Below are 25,686 nucleotides of genomic sequence, written 5' to 3' on the forward strand. Positions count from 1 at the left end.
TAAAACCACTGTGTAGGTATGTTACTTAGTAATTGTTATAATAAAAGCGACTCTTTTAATCTAGAATGTTAATGCTAAAATATTAGATAGCTAAGCATTCAAAGTAAGCTAGACTAATGTTTCAAACAGAGTTCATATTTAATGTACACACGTCCAAGAGAGGATGCGCTGTGGTGTGGTGTGATGGGTGTTATAATGGCAGAATATTGTTGCACTGCATTTAATTTTGCTACGCAACGTAAATTACGCATCCACATGGCAATCATTTGACAGACAAATGAAATAATTAAAAAAGATATGTAAAATGTTTTTAAGTTAACAATTCTTTTTTAAATTTTATTTCAATTCACGTTAAAAGTAACACTTAAATTCAGATTGACAGATTGGCGCAAGTAAATATACTATTTACTTGTAAATATATATTATTTCCATAACGTCCATACTCTGTAAGAGTATGGAACGTATACTGAATAACCGGCTCCTGGCACACCTTGAGAATAACGATCTTCTTAGCGACCGACAGTTTGGTTTTTGCCGTAATCGGTCCACGGGTGATCTTCTGGCGTATGCCACTCACATTTGGAGTGAGGCTATCGAGAAACACGGGGAAGCCATTGCGGTCTCGCTCGATATTTCGAAGGCATTTGACAGGGTCTGGCATGACGGCCTTATTAGCAAACTTCTTTCATACGGCCTACCCGCTTCTCTCTGTGTTTGGATATCTGACTTCCTGAGGGATCGATCGATTCGCGTAGTCATAGACGGTTGCGATTCCGATCGTTTGGCCATCAATGCCGGAGTTCCTCAGGGGCCTGTACTCTCGGCAACGCTATTCTTACTGCACATCAACCACCTGCTCAAACCCGGAACCTTTGGGTATGCAGATGACAGCACTGCTGTTGAGCGTTACGTGTCCAACGCACGAGCGAGTGGGTCTGAGATCCAGTCGCTGAGGGAAGCTATGATTCAGCGTCTGAACTTGTCCCTTAAAGCTGTCTCCGATTGGGGTGACGCAAACCTGGTCAAGTTTAACGCCTCTAAGACCCAGACGTGTCTTTTTTCGGCAAAGCGGAGTCTTTTCCATCTGACTCCCTCTTTCCGAGGTGTACCCGTGCCCATAACCGGCCGCCTAGAGCTTCTTGGCGTTACTTTGTCATCCACCCTCAATTTCGGCTCATACATAGAGACAAAGGCTCAAACAGCTGCCAGAAAACTGGGCCTCCTCTCGAAGGTGAGACGGTACTTCACTCCGGAACAGCTTCTAAATTTATATCAAGCGCAAATTCGATCATGCATGGAGTACTGCTCTCATCTTTGGGATGGCTCAGCCAAGTACCAGCTGGAGCTTCTCGAGTCGATTGAGAGACGAGCCAGGAGGCTCATCGGTGATGATGCACTGGTCGCTGCAAAGCTGCAAAGCTTGCATCATCGACGGAGGGTGGCCGGCCTGTCGGTATTTTATCGGATACACTTCGGAGAGTGTGCGCAGGAACTCCATAATCTGATTCCCCCTACGCCCTTCCATCATCGTACAACCAGACGCTCTGCTTTACGCCACCCTTGTATGGTTGACATTCCTCTTATACGCACTAAGCGATTCGCTAGTACATTCTTGATCCGTACAGCCAAAGAATGGAACTCTCTACCAGCGTCTGTGTTTCCAGAAAATTATAACCTGGGGATCTTTAAGTCGCGAGTGAATAGGTTACTTCTAGGTAAGCGTGAAATAGTGGTCAAACGCAAGCCTATCATTGTATAAAAAAAAATGCTAGCACACACAGTTTCGGTCCCTGCGCTTGATTCTGTTATTTCGTTATATTTATCCAAAAGTAAAACGTCAGCCCCAATTATTAATTCTTAAACTTTCAGATCTTTGTCTATTTAATACGAGATATTGAACTTTATAAAAAACAAAATATCAAATCAGATAGCTAAACGATTGAAACTTCTTTGTCCGATAAAACCTTTTGTATCGAGGATATAAATCAGCCATAACCGAAAAACTATCTATAAGAAAAGAATAAAGTAGCTTTAAATGGGTCGCACTTACCCAAGTGATTTACCGCAGTTATATGTACTTAATATTTTCTATTAATTCATCACATAAATATAATAATTTATTTCGCATTATTATTCAAATATCATATTTAAGCGAGTAGGAAAAGTAATAGACATTATAAATAAAACATAAAAATAAGCTTTAAGTACATAGGGATAAAGTTTAAGGAATAAGTTGTTGTTTTCTAATGTTTACGCGAATTTTACTCATTTAATAAAACACTTTTTTCGGATTTTATCGCGGTTTATTGTTAACTTTTGATTCCCGACGTTTCGGATACTTTACAGCAACCATGGTCACGGGAGGACTGTCCTCCCGTGACCTCCCGTGACCATGGTTGCTGTAAAGTATCCGAAACGTCGGGAATCAAAAGTTAACAATAAACCGCGATAAAATCCGAAAAAAGTGTTTTATTAAATGAATAAGTTGTTTTCTTTATTTTTCTCAATTTTCATAATATAAAAAATGTTTTCAAAATATCAAATCTTCTGTTGTAAAGCAAATGTATAATATGAAGGGATGAACAATTATTCTAGAATAAGTAAAAAATATGACCATTTATTGTTTAAAAATGTAGAATTTTCCAATTAAAAAGAATAACAATTATACTTTGATTTTTTAAACCAGATGAGGTGTTGCCTAAAAACTGAAAAACAACCAAGAGAACGTTTGCAAATAAAATATATTTTTTAAAATATCCACGGAACTACCCGTGTTGTTTTATGTATCAACTTGATACATCTGGCGCAAAGCCAACAATTTCTATTGTGTTGTTTTCTCCAACTATACTATTTGTATGGAATTCTGTATTGCCATACAAAATAAGAGGACAATGAGAGTACAAACTGGCAATACCTACAATTATTTTAAATATTAATCCGTAATACATAATAAGTTTTTGAAATATTCGATTTTGTTTTAATTTTGATTTTGTTGCTACAATAAATTGTGCTTCTTAACCTTTACGCATTTACTTTTATATTTCTGTTACTGAATTATTGTTAAAGTTTATCGCCCACTCATAAATTAGAAACGTAAGCAATATGTAATAAGACCAAAGAATTACGAATTCATGAAGCGAGCCGCTTCCGTTGCGTGTTCTGAAACAATTTCTTTCAACGATACTTTAAAATGAACGTTTAAAAAATCATTATAGCACTCGGTACAATATTACTTAGAAGTAATACTTCTAACAGTAACAAATACATCCATTTATATTCCTCAGCTATACTTAGCATGCAAAATTAATAACATAATTATTGAGTTTGTTGCGCTAAGTGTTTAACACTCATTTTTGTAACTCTTTTAGTCCTGAAATAAAAGAATTTTGTTTAATTCCCTAATGCTAGAAAATTTGAAGTTCAATTTAATCACATTTAACTGTTGCAAATGTAGTAAGCTATCAAAAATTTTCCAGTAGTCCAAAAGATATAATAATATAACGAAGATGTCATTCGTCTCACAAACCGTCGCTGGACTGAGTCAGACCAGGCGCGAGGAGCCACCACCGCGGCAGCATTGTTCCCACCAGCACGCTCATCGAAACACTCTTAGTAGAAAAAATAGCTTACCTGAATGGGACCCTCCAGAACCTAGAGCTAGGAAAAATAGCCTTCCAGCTGATATCCACGATAAAATGGAGGCCCCACAGACGGGCAGCTCGCCTATTCTCGAAGAAGAGTGACAACTATCTCCGTAAGTGACCCCCCGCTTGGTGTCCCCCGTCACTCTAGTCCGCATGGATATGCACTCCAATGTCACGAGAGGAAGAAAGGCTTTTTGGAACAGCCCTTGCATGCTTAGAAGCTTTTGTGAAACCTTAGGGAAGCACGAACACTTTATAGATGTCTGTATCGATGTTTAAGATATAAGAATATATATTTGATGTTCGACAACGGAAAATGTACCACTTGTCAAAATTTTTTATATATGAAAATAAATTGGATTTCAATTTTATTTGGTACAAAAAATCCGATCATTGATTACAAAATGTACAAAAAAATTATGTAATACTAATCGGTTTTATAACTGAGTGTAAGAGGAGATAAATAAGGTCATTAAGCGCAGGTAGCGTTCTCCTGCTGTAATGAAAGTGATTGATGTTGATTAGTGATGGAATTGCGAGCCAATTAAGGCAATATCCTGCATTATATGGCTTGTTTACATTTCTGGCCAGGTAAGAAAATGTAAAGACCGACAATTCATCTCGTAATCAAATGACCGGACTGGTATATTCGATTGATATGTGGAATGGACGCGTTATCTTATTACAACCGTTGAAAAAAATAAAATTGTGTTATAGCTTAAGTCGTAATTAATATTGTATTGTTGAAATTTTTAAGAAATGCTCGAAAATTTTAACAAGTAAATGCAAAAGATAAAATCTGTCTCATACGACGATAACGACAAAGGACTAAGTAATAAATACGTCACAAAAGTTGGCGCAGTACGCCTGGCAAGGACTTACTTAATTATAAAAGTCTAAGGAGCAAGGTCATGAAAACTCTCTCCCTCGAGTGTTTTGAAGTGATTAAAACATGCAACCTTTGTATACCTACTTAAGAATAAGTGAAAGTTAGACTGAATAAAAATCAATCACATGAGGGGCTAATTTATAAAACTGCTTACATAATTCACATTAGAGACCATTCAATAACCACAGTTGTCATTATGATGGGAAATATCTTTATATTAAATTAATAACAAATATCAATAATATTTAATTCGCTAATAGCTAAGAAGATTATGACTATGACAAATTATGACTACAGTCGGTTATAATTTGTGGGTGTTTGACCTACTAACATAACAATGAAACTACAGTTTCGCTAAAGTCATGCATGTGTTTTGGACGTTGACTGACGTGCATTATGATAATGGCTACCTACTATGAAGTCAGCGTGAGACACAACTTTGATACATCGCCTATTCATGTTATTACACCTATGGAAGTAAATTGAGGTCAAAAAAGTACAGTGCTACTTGACACACAATTCACTACACAGGAAACGAAACTGTGTCCTGATTTCTCCCATCCAAGAAGTTTTGTGTAATTCCTTTTCTACCCACTTTGAATGTTTAAATTGTTAACCGTATAACCTAAACCTATTTATCAATCCAACTTTTCTATATCTCTGAAGTCGCTCGTAAAAAATAAATGTACATCCTTTGTAATCGTATTCGTCGTTTTGTCATGTCCCTAAAATTACGATTGTACTTTAAATTTTATAAAGACATAAACGTTAATTTGTAATAAGATATTACCTTTTGTTACAGACGGAGCGAGTTTCTAGGATGTGTCTCGTTCCCATTGAAAGATGCTATTAAGAACGACATTTCCGGCACGTACTTTTTGCAACAAGGGCGCCAGAGCGCGTCGGCGCAGGACGCCTGTCGGGTGACTGAGCGACGCAAGATGGCCACAGACAATACTGAAACTACCAGCACCAATGATGGCGCCAAGGAGAATACAGACAAAGGTTACTATAACTTAAAATTGTTCATTTAAACACGCATTCAGCCTATAACATCCCACTGCTGGGCATAGGCCTCTTTCTCCATGCAGGAGAAGCTTAATCCACCACGCTGCTCCAATGTGGGTTAGCGGATATGTTCCCTACTATGAGTAACGATCGCTATTAGGTATTTATGATAAAAACAGGGACCGATGGCTTAACGCGATCTCCAAGACACTGGGAAGACCCACAAGGACAGACATCGAAACCAGAAAGAATTATTTGTCCAAATCAAACATCAATCCCGACTGGGAATCGAACCCGCAAACCGTTGGTGCTTCAGGCGACTACTAGCACCACTTTACCAGAGCGGTTGTTAAATAAATACGAACAAATTTTATTCGTAGTATAAGACAGTAATGTTGCTTACAACTACAGCTAGTAACCCAACAGACGTTCTCCTATCCTGTGAATATTCAAACGCGTGAAGTTAAAATATTCGCAATTTTTTTTATAAATTTTCCAAATTTCTAGGAAATTTCTCAAATTTTCATTCCATAATAATCTATTATGTCCAGGCGTAGCGTCCAATGGTCCTTCAACAAACCAAGCTCAAGTAGCAGCTGCTTTACAACGGGAAGCTGACGAACACCTGTTCTTACGATATTTGGAACTCGATCCACCTGAAGACCCTGCAGCACCTCGTCGTACACAACGTCAGGGGCGTACGCCTTTTACGACAACTAGGAAGTGAGTATGAGAAAACTGTGAAATTTTTATAAACATTTAATGTTACTGCAATTCAGAAAATACATATGTAAGACATTAGGTAATGCCTAAAAACTTAGAATTCTTAAAGGTAATAAAACGTTTAAAACCTTACAGATTGTTAAGAGGGACAAGTGGGGGCTTTGGGTTTACGGTAGTATGGACACGCCCACCAAGAGTGGAGAGGGTAGCAGCGGGAGGGTCAGCTGAGAGAGCAGGCTTGAGGGCTGGTGATTACATAGTCTTCGTTGGAAACAAGAATGTTGTAACCGTATCTGAAGAAGAGGTCCGAAATCTTGTCAAGTAAGTCAGATATCACATTTTCAATGTTTTTCCTTTGATTTTGCCTTCCCCGCCTGTATAGCGCTATCAGTAGCTTTGTTATACTCATAACTACTTTACGCATGAACTCTGCAAAAAAATTATATAATTCAAAGCGTTGCATAATTAGTTGTATGGTTAATATTATATAAAAGCATATTGAAAGAAAAACTAGTTTAGTTACAATTAAACCACTTACTTTACTTTAAACTAATCTTACATTAAAATTAACTTTCAGATCAGCGGGACAAACATTAAACTTGGAGACGTTTAGACGTGTACCACAAAATGGCGTTGGGATCAAGCCTCGTTTGGGCCAAGTGTCAATACCAGTCCCCGAGTCCACTCCACCACCAGCTCCCAAATCCCCAAGAGCAGCAGCCCTCGCTTCCCCAGCAACAGCAGCAAGACCTCCAACCGCTTGTTCTTCAACCAGCCAATCCCTTGATAGACGCAAACTACATCTGCCACAGGTCACCTTCTCCAAGGAGGTTGGTAACGGCATCATAGTTTAGATTTGAAATAAATATTTATAGTTGGGAATTGATAGATTAATCTTCATTTTTATCAGCACTATCTTTTTTGTTTTGTTTAATGTTTTCTGAATATGATTCTGTTTATTTTACATCACCATTATTATCATCGTGTTTAATCTTGATGGATTAGATTAACTATCAACTTAATTGACCTCATCATTCCCAACTAGTTTCGAATCAAATTCATACTAGTCATCTGTAAAATTTTCGTTCGTAAATTATATTTTTTATCTAAATTCAAAAATTCGAATTATTAGAAAATTGGTGCTAGTGTTGACCTAGTTTGATGTAATATCAATTAACAATATAATTTTTATCTTTTAAGGTGTGTTTGTTTTTAATTATACTTTCAGATTTTTTTTTTATTTGTTACGAATGTGTACAGTAGTTTGTATCGCTATTGTTATTACTGTAGATACATCTAGATTACACAAGCTTCACAATACATTCCACTATTTAATAAAAACGTTTGCTTAAGTTATTTTGTCTTTTGCTTGTACAGATTTTATTTTATCGCAGAGTGGTGTTAAAACTCAAGAATTATTTCAATTGGTAAAGTATCCTTGATATTTTGACTGATTACGAGTATTTAATTCTATCAGAGTTTTATTAGCAAAGGGGAATCGTTACGTTTAAGAAACCTGTTTCGTTATTATTTATTTTGTTATCATTGTTTTATTTATTTGTCAAAGCCCGTCGTGTGTTATATTTTTGTCAATGTAGGCGTAATATTCATACAATTTTAGTTTTAAATCTTCGTGTTATTGTATTATTATGTTAATTTTGTAAAAAACACATTAAGAATCGTATGTATTAATTTAATTTATTTTCTTAAAATTTTGGTTCCTGTTATTATTATTTCGTTTCTTTTTTCTAATATGTTTCTTAATATTAAGTGCAAATAAATCTATTGCTTATAATTATTTTTTGTTGTTTGTTTTATTGTTATTTTTTTAAATAGTCCTACTTATTTGTATATTCACTTCAGCCTATTGCAGTCCATTGCTGGACATAGGCCTCCACAAGTTCGCGCCAAAAATGGTGTGAACTCATGTGTTTTGCCCATAGTCACCACGCTGGGCTGGGAAGTTGGTGACTGCAGGGCAGGCTTTGTCGCACCGAAAGCGCTGCTGCCCGTCTTCGACCTGTGTATTTCAAAGCTAGCAGTTGAACGGTTATCCCACCATTGGTCGCCTTTTTAAGTTGAGACCCACGGCAAGAGAGGGGTGGCTATATTCTTTACTGCCGTAACCACACAGCAGTTTTATGTCATTACACTAGTTATTCAGTTTTACAGTGTTAGTACAGTTTGTATATTAGTACACAGTATTTGTACTCGTATATTAATGTCATAGAATAGTTTATAACACATAGGATCTGTGCCGCCGGCTTCTGTTAATAAGTTATTGAAATACTTTATCAGCTGGAGCGTCTGTTTTGCCGCACCCAAATAAGTACAACTTTCAAATTCTCAGTTTGTGAATTGAAAAACCTGTCGGATAAAGTAGAGTTTATTGGTGAAAACCAAAAAAGTTTTAACTGCGACCGGCAAATCAGACTCTAATAATAATTGTTTAAAAACCTCCAATCTTTTTCTGTCTAATTAAAAAATATCAAAAACTCAATAGTGAGCTGCTATGGCCCAATTGATTTTTAATTTTTTATTAAGTGAACAGTGAACGAACAACTTGCTTAAAATAATTACAAAACCAATCCGATAATGTATTTAAAATGTCATATTAACTTGAAATTTCTATATCCTTTTAAATTTTTGTTCAAAAAACTGATTTGAAACATACGTACATTTCAAAAATGAGAACTTACCAGGAGAATAAATTCGCCGAATGCTATAATAAAACTACTCCCACAGGCTACAAGCCTAACAACAGATGGAAGAAAGCGTGCTCTTCTGGCCGTTGTGGCAAGGGAACAACATTACGGAACTTGTCTTCAGTTCGGCCTCGTTCGATTTGTTTCACCACTCGCTGAAAGAGCTGATCTGATCGCTCCAAGTGATCATCAGCTGCTCTTCCAGAACATTGAGGAGGTATGGATTGGAGATGCAAATTTACTTGTGAATCCGGCTCGAAGGACCATTTTTGAATTTTCATAAAAATAGAAACAAAATGTAACTGATTAGTATGATTTGTCTTTTATAATTTGATTGTTTTAAAATTCACTAAAGATGAATCGTATGTAAAATAGCTTATGTTAGAGCACTACTTTGTAGGTACTAAAGTTAAACATTGAGTTTTTTTGCACATGACATAATTACCTTAATATATATTTATAGTAAAAGTTTTAATGAAAACCAATATGTAACTAATACAATACTTATCTATGACCTAGAGAGTAAGTTTAAAATTGGTACAAAACTGCAGTACTACAAAAGACAATTTGCTTCCAATTTAGTAAGCAATTGGGGTTGATACTTTTCACATAAATACCCGCTTATAGTTTAACTTCTAGCTAAGCCCTGTGGTTTCACCCGTGTCAATAAGAGAAAAAAACGTTCTAGAATTTAAGTAAGGTCGAGCAAAACAGGAAATTTCCAGCTCAAAATATGGAGCAGCCCGACTGGGAAAGTAGCTCGATCTTACAGAAGACCACAGCTAAATAACAATGTTTCTTTGAGTAAGGTGACCAGAGCTCCTGGGGGAAATTAGGGATAGGGTCGACAACGCGCTTGCGATGCTTCTGGTTTTGCAGGCGTCTATAAGCTACGGTAATCACTTACCATCAGATGAGCCGTACGCTTGTTTGCTGACCTAGTTATATTCGAACAATATATTATATATTCGAACAAGTAGTTCAAATATACAAACTTTTGAGCTTTATAATATCAGTATAGATTTAAGTGTGAAGTCTAAGAATCAATTACAATAAAAAATCTACTAAAATTTTATGCGTTATCTATATTTATAGTATTAGTATTAGTTTTGTGGTCTATTTTTGCGCACACAGCCCTAAAAACAACAACAGATTAATATAAAAATATTCATTTCAGATTTTAAGACTATCTGAGGATATTTTGGATCAAGTTGTTCAAGATGATGGTGAGATACAGACATCAACTGTTGTGGCTGTTTACTTACAAAAGACTCCTATATTCATTAGCCTTTATAAAAAATATTGTCTAGGACTGAAGAGAGCTGATTGTGTATTGGTAAGAAAATTTTAATCTATGTAAAAAGAAATCCTAAATAATTGAAAAATCACTAATGAGTACTGGGTGCGTCTTCAGGTGAAGAAATCAAAAGACCCAAGTGGAGCGTTTTCAAGATTTTGTACAAGTCCCCCAATACCGAGGAGAAGGCCGGACATTACTTCCTTAGTTCATAAACCACTGGAACAGTTCAGAGAGCTTCTTAGATTAATGAGAGCGGCAGCTAGCTGTAAAGGAGCTGGACCTTACGACCAGCTCGAAAAAAAGCAACTGCAAGTTATTGTTGAGCAACTTCAAGTAAGAATTAGAAAAAGTGCTTTTCGATTCTAATACGAAATATACTTAAATTTTAAAATCTTATAATCAAGTTTCAAAGATTATTCAGAGAAATTTTATTGCAGCTATGTTACCAAGCAAATCATACAAAGACTTTAATCATTTACTGCGTTTACAGTGTGGTTACCAAGATGTGACAGCTGGTTCAGGTCTAATGGGCCTCGCTGGTGATGGAAAGCCTTTATTGTCAGTTGCTGACTTAGAGAGTCGCCTCGTGTTCACTAGATGTAAGGTAAATGTCAGTTTCTTGCTGCTCGTGTCTTATTGACTTTATCTATACTTAGCTTCGTGCAAAATCCTCCATATACTATCATATAATACTATCATAGTAGCTGTCAAAATACAATTAAATACAATTTTAAACATTTTAACTCCTTTGCTAATTCTATGTGTATCACCCAAAAACTGGTTCGGTTGTTTTAATAAACATCGTGTACCCATTTTATTTATACTTGTCGCGTTTGGCATTACATTTTAACCGCAATTTCCTTTTCTAATCTTACAGCCATTCGTCCTAAGCACTGCGGGAAGACAATGGATCTTCGGCGGAGAGCTCTCCAGGGTAGAAGGCAGGACAATCCGTCCTTATTGGGCATTGCTTTTCTCTGACTTGCTACTTTTTGCGACTGTGTCCAGAGACCGAGTGCTCTTCGTAACAGAGGAGCCCGTCGCATTGGGCACTGTGTCTGAAGCCCAATTTAATATTAGGAAAAAAGGTAAATTTTAAACAACAGAAGGTAAAATAAATATATCCAAACATAGGTTTACTTAGAATTTTGTAAAGGTGAGGCAAAAACAAATGTAAAACTCGATAAATAGTAGAAGTAGAAAATTAAATTATTATTAATTACTGCAACTTTTCATTTACTTTCACTATCTACACTACTTCAATAATTGCGAAGGTTTTAGCTATATCTATCTAAAATTTTTATAGTAACGTGTAAAATATCGATTAGTAGCTTCGAATGAGGGTGGGGCACATGTCCCATGTTGCCCCACCGTAGGTAAGCCCAGGTATCTAAACAAATTATGCTAACTAAACGGTTTTTGTATCAGCGACTGAATTTCGACTGATCCTGGGGCGAGCCGGGGGAGAAAGTCCTCTAGTATCGTGTGCGCCACGCACCCCTGCTCGCTCAAGACCCATTGTCTTACGAGCTCCTTCTATTGATTTGAAAGCTGTGTGGCAGAGCCTGTTGCAAAGACAAATGTAAGTTTTTCAACATAAAAAAATAAATTTTACTTTATCTATAAATGTCGTACATTTGGCAATATAAAATTACTTAGAGCTATTTAAATGAAATTGTCATATAGAGCTTATTGACTTAACGATAACTGATTTTTATATTTAATAAGAACTGTGATATGAATTTAAAAACACTTTTAATGAATTATAACAATGTCCGATAATTCCAGTTACCGCGCACACACAATGTCAGGGACGCCACTTGGTTCACCGCTAGATTCTCCCGATCCTCAGTTAACATTCAGCCTGGCGACCCTGGACTCTCAACAGCGACAGGTATCAGGATCCAGCATACAACGACACTCGAGCCTCGCACTTCTGCCCGCGAGCTCTTACCGTTCACACTTAAACATGCTCGTAGAGGAGCGTCCTGAGAAAGAAGTTAGGGTTAGCTTCGATGTTAGACCCAACTCTGCTTCCCCACATCCGCAACCTGTAAGAGGACCCCTCAGTACCGTTTGGAGAACTGCACCCACACCCGAAACCCCATCTGCAAATCTTTCTCCCGCTGATTCTCAAACCTTTTCCTCTCACTTCGTATCTTCCTCCAGCATAGAAAGAAACGATGCACCCGCTTCCCCGAGTGCCAAACTCACATCCGAAGGTGGTGACGAATATTCAGAAGTTAGCCCCTGCAGATGGGAGTCCTTCGAGGCTGATTTAGCACTAGCCGATTTAGATGTCGATCCATCTTATAAACACGCGGTTGAGGAACACATCTTCCTACCCGACGATCCTCTCTTTCCTCAAGTGCTCCCTGAAAGGCCAACACCACCGGCCTATCTAGAACTTTGATTAGCGGAGTCAGATCCAGAGCTAGTAGACACTTTCTCGCTCCGGATAAGAAGAAACGAGTTCAGTTAAAATCCTAAAATATTTTAAACTTAGGACAAAATTTGTTCCCCTTATCGAGATTTGATACCCAGCGTTGGAATTTAACTTTTAATAAAAATTGTAAATATTTAGGATACTAAAACTTTGTTGGATCGTTGAATTTGCTTATAGTTGAGGATTGATATCAAGGTTGTGGAAAAAAATTTTGAGAGACATATTTTCGAAGATTAACAGTATTCCCAAATCTCAGTATTTTGGCTATTGATTAGAATATTTGCGATGTAACTCCGCCCCTTTTTAAACATTATAATATAACAACTGGGACAAAAAATGCAATTTAACAGAACTGAAATACAAATACTAAATATTGAGTCGACTATACTCACCTAGCTAAAGTATGTCGATGTTTTACGATTTACCGTATTATAGGATTCTGTGTCAAAAATGTAAACATAGGGTACCAATCGTAGTAGTACATATTTATACGACTTTGACTAATAGTTTTATTATATCATCGTTGCTTCTCGAGTCTTCCGTCCTTATCTTATGACGTTTATTTTTAATTGAAGTATTTGCCGCTTTATTTCCTGAATTATCTAATTCCGATGCGACTTACTCTTACTGGCAATGTTAATTTAATCGTTAAAAATTATATCCGAATTGATGTTAATAATCTAATGTACAGTCTCTAAGCTATTTCACTGTACATAACCTTACAAATTGTACAGGTCATGTGGATATTTGGCGATTAGTTTTCCGAAATTTAATTCATATACCATTGCAGCATCTCTATATCATTTTTATTTCTGCATCGCTTCTTTTTATTCATTGCCATTAGAATTAAACGTGTTACTATGAAAAATGGTAGTTGATGTTACATCTCTGTGTGAAATTAAATGTAGTTACTGCTTTTTGTTAAACGATTTAATGCATACATTTTAAACTGTGTCCATAATTGTGTGTTTATCGAAATAGAAAAGCGCGTATATATAATCGCTAGCATCGTAAAATGTTCACATAACCTACTGCCGGGGTTTTTCAATGTATATGACCTTATTTTCTACAGTAAAAAATTGCTAGTTAGAATCAATAATTTTCGATGTCTTTGGCTGTGTAAAATAAGTATTAGACTATGAGGAAAAGAATGATAATTTTGAGAAAGCCTTTTACTTATTGTTCTGGGTTTTATGTGACATATAATGACTTTATAATAAAGATTTGGATGTTTTGTTTAGATCGAAGCAGAAATTTCTAATGATCGGTGAATAAAGTGACTTTGTCGATGGTGATTACTTTTTTTATTTCAAATTTTTGAAATGGACCCCTATTTTGCGAAGCTATCGAGTCCTTAAAGCAACTGAAAGCGCTAATATGTAAAATTCTACCATTTTTCTATGTAACGCAATTATAATTTAATTAAATAAAACTGTTTTTTGCCAAATTGTTTTCTGCTGAAATCATAAGATAAATTTTATTTTGGCTACTGATGTGCACTATAATCATAGATATTTACACTATGCTATGTATTTATCTTATACTTATCTGAATAAATCTCAACGTTCATATTTTCGAAATAAATGAAGATAAAAATTTCTTAGAAACAATACATTTAAAAATTGTTTTTGGCGTTATATCTTACTTTATTAAAATATAAATTGGGTTGTCAAGAAGAGATGGCTAAATAGCCAAAAGTGCACCCATTATACTACACAGTATAAGTCTTAAAATATGTTTAATGTGTATCATGTAGCTAGGTTGTACAATAAAGTATGAATAAATAAATAAAATATGTTATTGATATAGATGTTATTCAAAGAGACTATTCAAAAATTGATTGTTGGCAACTAAGTTTACTCAATAAATTATAAGATAAAATAAATTCTGTCAACGTTTTTTAATATTACAAAATTAAATATTCAATCACTATGAGACTCGTTAAATACATTATTAAAAATAAACAGTTATCTAAACATTCTCAAATAGAAAAGTGTTATAAAATTTATTGTCACAGGTAAGTATTAATTTTTATTTACTTTACTGCAATTAAAATAAAAGTGTATCTCAAAATTTATCCTTATATCCACGTGACGAGTAAAACTTATAAGTAATGAACAAAATTTGCCGTTAACAACTTTTTTTAAACGCACACACACGACACAAAAAAGTGTAAACACAACAAATACATTAATTAAACTCCTGATTATTATTAATAATTACTATTAATAATAGGCTATACTATCAATTTTACCTTATTTCCATAAATTTAGATAATAAAATACATAAACAAAAAAAATGAGTAACATCAAGGAATCACTTTTAACAGAAAAATTAAGAACAAATAAAAGAAACTGAAGTCAAATATCCAAAAAAAAATCTTGTAGGTACGTCGAAGTTCAGCCGAAACACAAACAGGTGCTTGTGGAAGTGCCGCAGAAGGTACACGAAGCAACAGGAGTCGAGGATCAACTTTACATTTACAGAGATGGATGACTCAGTTAGCTGAAACTGAGGAGTTAGATCATCCAGAACCAGATATGGAAGTAAGTAGTTTATATAAATGTTAAAACAGTCAATCTAGTTGTACAAAATATAAATATAATATTAGTGTACATAAGTTTGCCTATATCATATTTTAATGTAATAGTAATCTAAGTAAGCATACTCTTCTAGATGTGGAGTATTGAAGAACTTAGAAAAAGGTCAAAAGAGTTAAACCTTTTAGAAGTAGCAGACCTTGTAGAGAATCATGTTAATAACAAAGAGTCTGAAGTTGTCACTACAGTTGAAAAGAAGGAAAATGATAAAAGTCCATCAAAAAGTAGTAATTCGGGTAGTCAGGTAGGCATACACTATGCATTAACAAAAATTATTATTGTTTTAGACGCCTATTAATATCCTCTATCTATTCGCAGATTACAGTTCGAACAAGCCCAGTAGTAGTAGACACCATTCCTGTATGTCGACAATGTCATAAAAAGTGTTTATCGAAGCCAAATAGTCCATTGGTTTCACAAAAGGAACCACCAGTACCACCAAAACCTAAAGTTGAAGCCTCGCCTCAAAATTCTGCTTCGAATAAAAGTACTCCTAGTTCTTGTAGCGCAAATTGTAATATTCGTAAACAAAAATACTTTCCTCATTTGGAACGTAAAGGTGCTATCAGGATAAGACCAGAAGATGGTCCTAAGGCTGCGATGAAAGTAATTGATTCAATTGAACAGAGTCAAAGAATGCTTAAATCAAAATCATATGAACTTAAAACCGAATCTCCAGTTCTGAATAAGAGCATCACTAGAAGTCAGACGAAAAGTCACTTAGAGTTGAGAAAAGAAAATTCTATTACATCACCTAGTCCCACTTCTAGTAGTAGAAATAGTCCCCTGTCCACTAGTCACACAACTTGTAGCTCCATGGTTTTTAATTCTAGTTCGAATGACTTAAGAACATTGAACTCAAACATACCTAATCAAGTTCAATGCGTCATTGCACAAGAGAAGTACTTAAATGAAATTAAATGCGTTGAAAATATAATATTATCAAAAACAAAATCTTCGTCTGTTCCATCTCCAGCTACTGTAAGAAAAGATGAACGAACTAGACAAAAGGCAGAAACTGTTCTAAGCAAAGTATTAGGAATGAATATTATCACAAAAAGAGAAAATGTAGGTACATGTTTAAAAACCTCCTCAGTATTTTTAGATGATGATTCTATGCATGAAGAAGATAATGATTTTAGAATAGAAAGAGGCCTACGAAGATCTCCCAGAATGGGTATATCTGCGGTTAGTAAAATGAATGGAGACATAAATAAAAAAAATGAGGTTATAGAAGATGCAAATGCAAACGCAAGCGACGTTCTATCTGATGAGGATTCAGAATTAGGTCCACTAATGCTAATGGGATTATCAGCTATAAATCCAGCTGCTCATTTAATGAGAGTTGAACCTTTCAAGAAAACACACTTTGATCACATAAGCAATGGTTCCAATAAGACGCATTCGAGACCCGGAAGTCTTGGCTCTATAAAATCTGAATCACCAGTACCTAATATAGCAGTCGTTCCCCCAACACCCGATTATAATAATACTAGTAAGACTGTGAGTACATTTCAAATGTTAAAATTCTAGAAAATGTGCTGTTTATTGGTTATAAAAATTTTACATTTATTTTAGGATGAACTTTTAGACGAATCACCGGATTCTCCAGATGCTCCTGAAGACTTACCTTACGTTTCTTTAAAAAGGCAAGATTATTAAGAATACTATTATATTTTTGAATATGGTTGCTATTTTACTAAAAAATATTTTTTTGTAGGTATGGCACAATGTCAAGCCTCGAAAGGCTACCATCAGATGAGACTGATGATGGTAACGTAAGACTGACACAGGAACCAGAAACCTCAAAGACATATAATTCAGGTTGGTGACTAGATAATTTGGGTAGATAAATATTGATTAGTAACAAACCTTCATTATATTTAAACAGTCACCAGTGCAGCTGGAGGTATAATGGGTTGGACGGCTCGAGCCGGCTCTTTTGTCGTCGAGAAAATGAATATATTCAGTCACACAGAAAGCGTGCCAAATACTTCTATAGCGCATAAACAACCGTCATTTTTGGAAAGGTATTTACATTTATTACTAAGTACTGCTCTTTTACACCCTAAACATTATTGTTTTCTTTACTTTTCTGTTTCATTAATGCAAACTTTCTATAAGGCTTTTAGTTCATAAGCACAAAAAAATTATAATAATCTTTATATTTTTCCTTATGAAATAGGCGGAAAGTCACACATTGGGGAAAGAAGCGCTGAGTACGTGTTGTGTCGATAACTCTTGTTTGATGATTGTTTTAGATAATACGCTATTTATTCAATAAAAAGGTTTTTAGAAAAACTAGATAATGCTAGATTAAAATATTTTAGAGTCTTACAGTATATTTAAGAAATTATAATATTTTATAGCAATGAAGTAGATTTAATGTTTTGTAACTTTAATGCTAGTGTTTACAATATTATTGTCAATGTTATTAGAAAAAAAAAATTACTTTGATTGTGAATTTTAAGCATAAGCTACATTTTATTTTTAGTTTACTTTGAAAATGTATACTTAAATTATATTTTTTAGAATATATTTATCTTCTCCGTAGAGGATCCATTGTGTTTATAGTGTTTAGATATTTTTAATAGATGCGTTTATAAATTTTTATCTTTTTAAAAGTATTCAGATATTGATTTTCCTTTCGTAATAAAGTTGTTCCATTTAGGTGCCTTGGCGTCGGCGATTGGAAGTCACCATTAGGAACTGAGGATGGTACAGTTGAAACAGGAGAAGGGAGTGGTGCAAGCGGTGAAGAAGCTTGGGGCACGCCATCATCTGGCGACCTCTCAGACAATCTACCTGATTCGGAACATGGAACCCTCTCTGTTAGTATCTGTTAATAGTCCTGTAAGTAGTATACCTTGCTTTTAATATCAATTTCCTATTAGTAACAAATTTTATGGTGGAAAAACTACCAACTCTTTTTAATTTAATGAACAGAAGCTAATCTTTTTAGTCACCAACAAAGTCTTCTTCATCGTACGCTGGAGATGATGATACGGAGCTAATGATGGATGAACTATTAATGGCACCGACAATAACTGGACCTACGACCTTGAGACCGCTTCTTCCAAGGTATAATTTATATAGGTACTTGAAAGCATTGTCATTAGTAAAAATATTGATACGTATAAATTTCAATATAATAATAATAACATCATTATTAATAGGGATGTGTTCAGGAGAAGACTAGAACCTTTACTAGAAGAAGATGGCTCTGATAGTGGAAGTGAAGACAATAAACCAACACCTACAAATTCTGATGACCAGGTGAATACCACTAGTGTATACATGTTATTTAGGATGAAATTTTATATGTTAAAAAACGCAAATGTCTGAGTACTAAAGTTTTAATATTATGAAATTAAATTAACGATTTAATGTACTAGTCAATGTTGATAATCTGACGAAATTGTCAAATACATTTCACACTTTTTTTCTCCGCCATATTCAACAAATGTAGTTTATTTTAAAAACCTTTATACAGAATGACAATATTGTCAGATGGATCGTTAATAGATGTGAAGTGGACGTTGATGTTTAAAATCATAGCATGTAAAAAAAGCATAGAATGAGATGCAATATACATAGACCGTAGTTTGTTGCATGACCCTAACCCGTTTAATGTTAAACACTTTACATAGGTTCTTATATGGGAATGTCTCGAATGGCAAAATGTAATTGATTTCGAAAAAAATTAATACAAAATTCGATTTCTATAAAGGGGTTATTGGCAAATCTTGATCGCATAGACCGTAGCTAGGTTGTATCTCACATTGTGACTGGTCCGCTGGTGCGGCGCTTGGCGCAGGGCAGCGAGCGTGGCCTCGATGCTGACGATTGCTGCGACGCGCCGCACCGGCCGTCCTCTGCTTCAGAGCCAGGTAATATCAATACTCCAATTGTACATGTAGAAATTTTTATCAATTAAACTGTTTACGAAATTAATACATTTCTTATAACTTTAGTCAATTCAAACATAGTTTAAATATTTCATTTTAATTGTGATATAACTTGAATATTAGACAATACACAAAAAATAAAAACACTCGACATACAAAATACTAACAGAATACATTTTGACAGCAAAGTGGACATCTTGACTAAAGATGAAAGGTGAGGAGGGGATGATGTCATATGTTTTCGTACATCAGTATTTAAGCTGTTGACTTAATACGATACAGAGCACGATGCATGTTTTCCTTAAGGGACTAAAAACAACGTGTCCTTTAAAGTTATTGTTGTATTAACCCTAGCATGCGACAGAATTTGCACTCTACTACACCTGTACGTTATGCGTATCATAAGATCTATATCTATCATAAGTAACGATCCACGGTATATCAGTGATCACTTTAATTTCGCTTTATCGCAGCTTGTATTTCGATTTTATTATCGGCATCTCAGTTATACTATTTCGAACACGGAACACACACAACACGGTGTAGCGTTTTGGGCAAAAATTAATGGTAGTGTGTTCTGCAGAAGCGGAGGACGTTGCCTGCGGCGCGGGGGGCGTGGTCCGTGGAGGGGAGCGCGCTGGTGGCGCCACGTGCGACCTGAGTCCCGACCGGACTCCCACCAACGAAACACCTTCGATGCCCTTACAATCTGGTATATTTTACGAAATTTCTGTATATTATACACAAACATAAAACAAAGATTATGTTACATTTTCGTATTGCATCATATTTATCTGCAGAAATTATAATGTGTTCTCGAACAAGAAAGCCAAGTATTCAATACAACAATTACTTCTAAAAACAGCCCTATTATTTTTTAATAAAGAATTTACATTGGAAATAACAAGCGGAATATTAACACTTAACTTGATATCTATAACCAAAAATAAATCAAAACAGTTTCAAAAGAGTGTGTGGAGCGAGCATCTGCTGGCGGCGCTCGTCGGGGCTCGGCCAGTTCAGCCAGCACGCCCTCCACACTCGAACGCACCACCATCCACAACCCCACACCCCTACATCAGCTGTCACCAGGTAACCAACTGAATAACAATTGTAACCTAATATAAATATATAAAATTTAATTTTCATAATTTTTAACAATTCTTTAAATTCTATTAGGTGACTAAATAAAAGTTAACACTACGTTAAAGAAATCAAAAATATTTATGTCAACATGATTTAAATTGAATTTGATTAAAAAATTTGAATTAAAAAAAAACTTGACCTAAATGGCTTTTTTAATAAAATATTGCAATGAATATGAAAAAGTTGATGCAGAAAAATACTTCTCAATTTTGATAAATTATTGGTCCAGCTTCGGAGCCACCACCAGTACAAGAGTGTTCACGTGCAGAGGTGAGGCCGCCGTCCCCGGAGCGACTCAGTCCGCGTGCGGAGATGCGCCTGGCACTCGACCAGGGGAAGGACATGCTGGCGGAGCAGGAAGTGGGATGGGTGAGACAGAAATGACACAAATTGCTCAATTTTTGGTCTAATATTGTTGACAATTAATTTTGAGGGTAAGTCCCTATAAACAACTTTTAATAAGAACTGATTCGGCAAAGAATTGCTCCCTGCTCCTAGGATTATACTTATAGCGCCTAATTAACAAACATTTTTGTTATATTTAGGTTTAACTGATGTAAAATAACGAGTGACTTAATACACTAACGAATATGCAGACATTTAGTGTAGCCTAGTGATTCCCTAATTAGCAAGCTCAAACAAAAAAAAATCAAATTACAAAAAACGAGTGTACTTCAGACCACACGACTGAAGTAAAAGTTCTGCACAAAAGGAATGCACTGTGTCATAGACGTACAAAACATAACTGGCTATGAGTGAAAGAGAGAAAGAAAAGTGTGCTCGCACTTTTCTATCTTGGTCCATTCCCCTCGCCCGATCACAGTATTCGTAACGCTCTCGTCACGCATTCACCAGATTAATCCCCAAGTCAAGCGTCGTAAAGAAGTTTTACTTCAATAGTGTAGGAAATTTAGATAGATACGTTTCAACCTGTAATATCCCACTACCGGGCATAGGCCTCTTTCCCCATTTAGGAGAAGGATCAGAGCTTAATCCACCACGCTTCTCCAATGCGAGTTGGCGGATATAGATAGATAGATACTCTTATTGTACACAACAACAATCAACACAATAACATATTACAAATAAAAAAAAACAGTGTACAAAGGCGGTCTTATCGCTAGAGTAGCGATCTCTTCCAGACAACCTTTGGTCCAGCTTACACTTTATTTAGCTCACAAGCTATTCCTCCGAACCCAACTTACCTCCGCTAAGCGCACTAAGTGCACGAGAGCGGGTGCGAGCGTGTGTGTGCGCAGGCTGGCGCGCGCGACCCCTGGTCGTTTCGCGCGGCGTGCCAGCGCTCGCTGGTGCGGCGCGTGGCGAGCGCGGACGCGGTCACGATGTGCCGCACCGCCCCTCATACTACTTCGCGCAGTTCTGTATATGCTTGGAAAGGTGACTACACATTTTTTTTTATGTCACTAGGTCGGCAAACAAGCGTACGGCTCACCTGATGGTAAGCGATTACCGTAGCTTATAGACGCCTGCAACACCAGAAGCATCGCAAGCGCGTTACCGACCCAATCCCCAATCCCCCCAGGAGCTCTGGTCACCTTACTCACCAACAGGAACGCAATACTGATTGAAAACAGTATTATTTTGCTGTGATCTTCTGTAAGATCGAAGTACTACCCCAGTCGGGCTCTCCATATTTTGAGCAGGAAATTCCTGCTGTGCCCTACCTCAGTTAAACATGGCCATGGTTCATACTGTTTCCCTAGGTTCATACAGCGTTTTGCCTAAATAAACAAAAAGTGCTTGTGTGTACATTTCCGGATCCCCGACACAGTAGAAATTCTTACTCGGAATCATTGCGTGTGCGGGGTTTAGTATTTTTATCTTACTGATGATAATGACATGCTAATATGTCTGTTACTAAAATTAAATTGTTGTTGTTTTTTTTTTTGATGCTATCGTTTTAAAACTGGTAAAAGTTGTAAATTACTTTACTATTAGTTGATACCGAAATATATTAATTAATTGCTACAGAAAAGCTTAACATAAAAATAAATTAAATTAATATTTTGATAATTATAAGTGGTAGTTGACAATAATGAATGATTTGTGATATTTCAGCTCCAGAAACCGAAACGAAACTTATGGAGATGGAGCAACTGGCACGAGCGGAAGTTCAGACGATGCGTTCGCGGACGCGCTCTCAATGCCAGAACGGGAAGATGTAAGTAGTTAGCATAACTACCAACTTAACAAATTTTTCGAAACCGAAGAAATTACGTTAATCTATTTAAGTATATTCCTAACTTCCAATAGTAAAAACTTTATAAAGAAAAAAGTTAGCCAAAACTTTAACATACCTAACGCTTGAAATGATAATAAAATTGATATAATTTTTATAGATTTACAAAAAAATTGCAGCACATTCATATACTCTCATTGTTACACTTACTTCAAGACCTGTTTCAACATCATCCACTATATTAGATAAGGAGCCATCCATAAATTACGTCACACGAACTCCACAATTTTTTGACCCCTCCTCCATCTTTGTCACAGCTGGTCACATTTAGGCGGTAGCCACTACCTTAGTATGACGTCATATATTTTCAATCAAAATTTTCAATATTTCAGTCAATTTGCAATCAAAAAAGTTTAAGTTTTTGTTTAAAGTTTATTGTTAATAGGTCGGTATGTACTTCAAGTGTCATACTTTAATACTAGCAATTATAATTATAATGAAATGTGATGTCACAAAACTTTGGACCCTCCCTACCGCTTGTCACACAATATCACACTTTGTCAACCCTACCCCCTTAACATGTAACGTAATTTATTGTTGGCTTCTAAGAGCAAGTGTCTGACAAAACTTCGCAACAGATTGGGGTTCCTCCGTCGTCGAGCGTCATCCGATAGCCCTCGCCGCGAACCCTTCATCGTCAACGCGAGGCCCTTCTCACCGCGCAGAAGCACTGTGAGCAACATCGGCTATTACAAGATATGCTTTGTCAATGGCCATGTCTAATGCACTAGCTTGTGTCTAGGCTGTTCTTGATTGCTTTTTATGATATTATTATCAATAAAATGCAATCTATAATAGCCTGAAATCTGCTGGAAGCATTTTTTCATTTACTCGTAGCAAAACTTTTGGTATAGATCGGTGGTAATGAAACGAAAATTTCGAATTCTTGAATAGCATTCATTTAAAATAAGATAGAAAAAAGTCCAAGTAATCGTTATAAATTAAGAAAATTAAATAACGGAATCAAAATTCCGATTAAGCGACGATTTTTGTTATATCACAAAATGTGACTAGCGAATTAACGTATTTGGAATAAATAAAATAAATAAATTGTCCAAATATTTAAGTAAATGTTGCAATTTTGATATAATTAAAATGCGTAGAATTAGGGTTGTTATAGATTGAACATTGCATCGGCCAGAAAATTTGCCTTTTAAACTTAAAGTATACCGTATCTATTGTTAACGTGTGTATTGTCTCTATTGTTAACGTGTGTATTGACTAAATTATAATCGGCCTTTATCATAAAATTAATCGCTAAATTGTTAATAGAGTATCTTTGCATTACGACTTTTCGTCAATTGTTCTCGCTCATTATCTAGTTTTAAATCCAACTTATTAAACGAATTAGATTCCTTGTTTCTGTTCTACGAACTGATCTGTCCATTTTGATGGAATGTTTTGAAATATATTTTTAATGAAATCCATTCCGCTTTTCATTCACCCCGCTTCTTTGCTTTCCTTCTTCCTTTATTGAATAGTCTATTTCAAAATTATTGCTGTGCAATTTAGTGTCATAATTTTAATATCTCCATTTTTTTTTTCATTGTATAATGAATGAAAGTTTACTAATATGTTAATTTATAAAATCAACACAAGTTAACTGCACTCCTCTATATATTACTGCAAGCTCACAAGCACAGTAACACACAACATTTAGATAAAGATACAATTGCAGAGATCTAGATTGTGTCCTTGATGTCAGTTCTCACTTACATATCTAATGTGATATTCTTGCAGGAAAAACATTTCGAGAAACGATTCTGGAAACAAGTTACCAGAAGACGTCAATCTTGCGGCTCCATCAGCCAAATATAAGAGACTAAATGATATCACAAAGACTTTAAAAGATTAATAAAAAAACATTTAAGTGTTCATCGTCTTTTACTTAATGGTAACGGTAGCATGGTATATACAAAACAAATAGGAATCATATTAATTTAAATGACAGTCTCGACGTTTAAGTTGGACGAGATGAAAGACTAAGTGACAACAGACAATGACATAAAAACTAAATAAACGAATGAAACAGTGATAACGAACATGGTGTAATGTAAAAATGATTGAACGAATAGGTAGAATGCCAAAGTTTGCCATGTGTGAGGATTTGCCAAATACTGACGAATGGGACCTGTCAACATAATTTCATATCGTAGGTAGAAACCAAATTCGATTGGTCTAGATACTGTTGTAGATAGGAACTCTATCAGGCCTAATATACTAAAAAATCTGTACTGTCAAAGAACGGTTAAAAGTTTCTCGTAATTAGATGTAAATATAGCCACCGATGTAGATAAGCTTTTTTAAAAGGCTTAATCTTTGTATAATAGTTGTTTTAGCGATTTTCTTGTAACGCTGTTGACTATTGGAAAATTAATGTCTTTCATACACTTCGTTGTTGAGTACGTATTTGTTAAGTGTATACTTTGTGTATTTTAATTTCTGAACATTTTAGAGCTTATATAAAACTTTCAGTTTTTTTTTAGAAAAATTGAAATAATATTTACAAATTAACTATTTGTAAATCTCTTTCTTTCGATGTCTTTAATAATGATCAATGTTTTCATGTCGTTTAATAAATTTTTAGATAAATTGGAGATGTATTAAAAATAAAATGGTCGAATTTATTATTTTTAAACAATATTGTACCTAAGGGTGTCCTTTGTATGTCTCTTCTCTCCGACGTCACAAATAAAGTTCTTAAATTCCTTGATATACTTTTATTTTAACCTACGCCATTTCTGAGACCAGCTAACAGGCATTAAATAAAATGAAGTCGCATATTCAAACTTAAATTAAAAATTAAAAAAAGAATTTTTGTCATGTCTTGTTCAAGTCCTTTACCAGTTTACCATAATTTTAAATGAAGAATAACTTATAATACACTAAAATTTTTAAATTGAAATTAAATTAAAGAAAGTTAAGGTATTTAAAAATAAAACAAAAAATTAATAAATTGTTAAGGCACGTATATTGATTAAAATTATCAAAATACAATAAAAATCAGTAAGTAAATATGTATATTTGTCATCTCCTTAGCACCGCTTACTTTTTAAT

At 35.2% G+C, this 25,686-nt stretch overlaps 1 protein-coding gene across 1 annotated transcript in view; it reads left to right on the forward strand.

Annotated features, from left to right (window-relative positions):
• Positions 1-24,543, forward strand: part of LOC123666236 — a 63,138-nt gene extending 38,595 nt beyond the window's left edge. Inside the window, exons 5-32 of the mRNA XM_045600417.1 lie at positions 5,336-5,538; positions 6,093-6,264; positions 6,400-6,585; positions 6,842-7,094; positions 9,010-9,186; positions 10,147-10,305; positions 10,384-10,602; positions 10,760-10,873; positions 11,147-11,357; positions 11,698-11,851; positions 12,058-12,163; positions 15,103-15,261; positions 15,392-15,559; positions 15,634-16,818; positions 16,894-16,964; positions 17,036-17,139; positions 17,207-17,345; positions 17,987-18,146; positions 18,278-18,396; positions 18,492-18,591; positions 19,133-19,205; positions 19,807-19,935; positions 20,184-20,315; positions 20,599-20,738; positions 21,629-21,767; positions 22,449-22,551; positions 23,208-23,301; positions 24,370-24,543. Of these exons, the coding sequence (XP_045456373.1) occupies positions 5,336-5,538; positions 6,093-6,264; positions 6,400-6,585; positions 6,842-7,094; positions 9,010-9,186; positions 10,147-10,305; positions 10,384-10,602; positions 10,760-10,873; positions 11,147-11,357; positions 11,698-11,851; positions 12,058-12,163; positions 15,103-15,261; positions 15,392-15,559; positions 15,634-16,818; positions 16,894-16,964; positions 17,036-17,139; positions 17,207-17,345; positions 17,987-18,146; positions 18,278-18,396; positions 18,492-18,591; positions 19,133-19,205; positions 19,807-19,935; positions 20,184-20,315; positions 20,599-20,738; positions 21,629-21,767; positions 22,449-22,551; positions 23,208-23,301; positions 24,370-24,447 (5,047 nt within the window). The 3' untranslated portion in view covers positions 24,448-24,543. The remainder of the gene's footprint in view (positions 1-5,335; positions 5,539-6,092; positions 6,265-6,399; positions 6,586-6,841; positions 7,095-9,009; positions 9,187-10,146; positions 10,306-10,383; positions 10,603-10,759; positions 10,874-11,146; positions 11,358-11,697; positions 11,852-12,057; positions 12,164-15,102; positions 15,262-15,391; positions 15,560-15,633; positions 16,819-16,893; positions 16,965-17,035; positions 17,140-17,206; positions 17,346-17,986; positions 18,147-18,277; positions 18,397-18,491; positions 18,592-19,132; positions 19,206-19,806; positions 19,936-20,183; positions 20,316-20,598; positions 20,739-21,628; positions 21,768-22,448; positions 22,552-23,207; positions 23,302-24,369) is intronic.
• Positions 24,544-25,686: the final 1,143 nt, after the last annotated feature.

This window comes from Melitaea cinxia, chromosome 2 (assembly GCF_905220565.1).
Source record: "Melitaea cinxia chromosome 2, ilMelCinx1.1, whole genome shotgun sequence".
NCBI lineage: Eukaryota > Metazoa > Arthropoda > Insecta > Lepidoptera > Nymphalidae > Melitaea > Melitaea cinxia.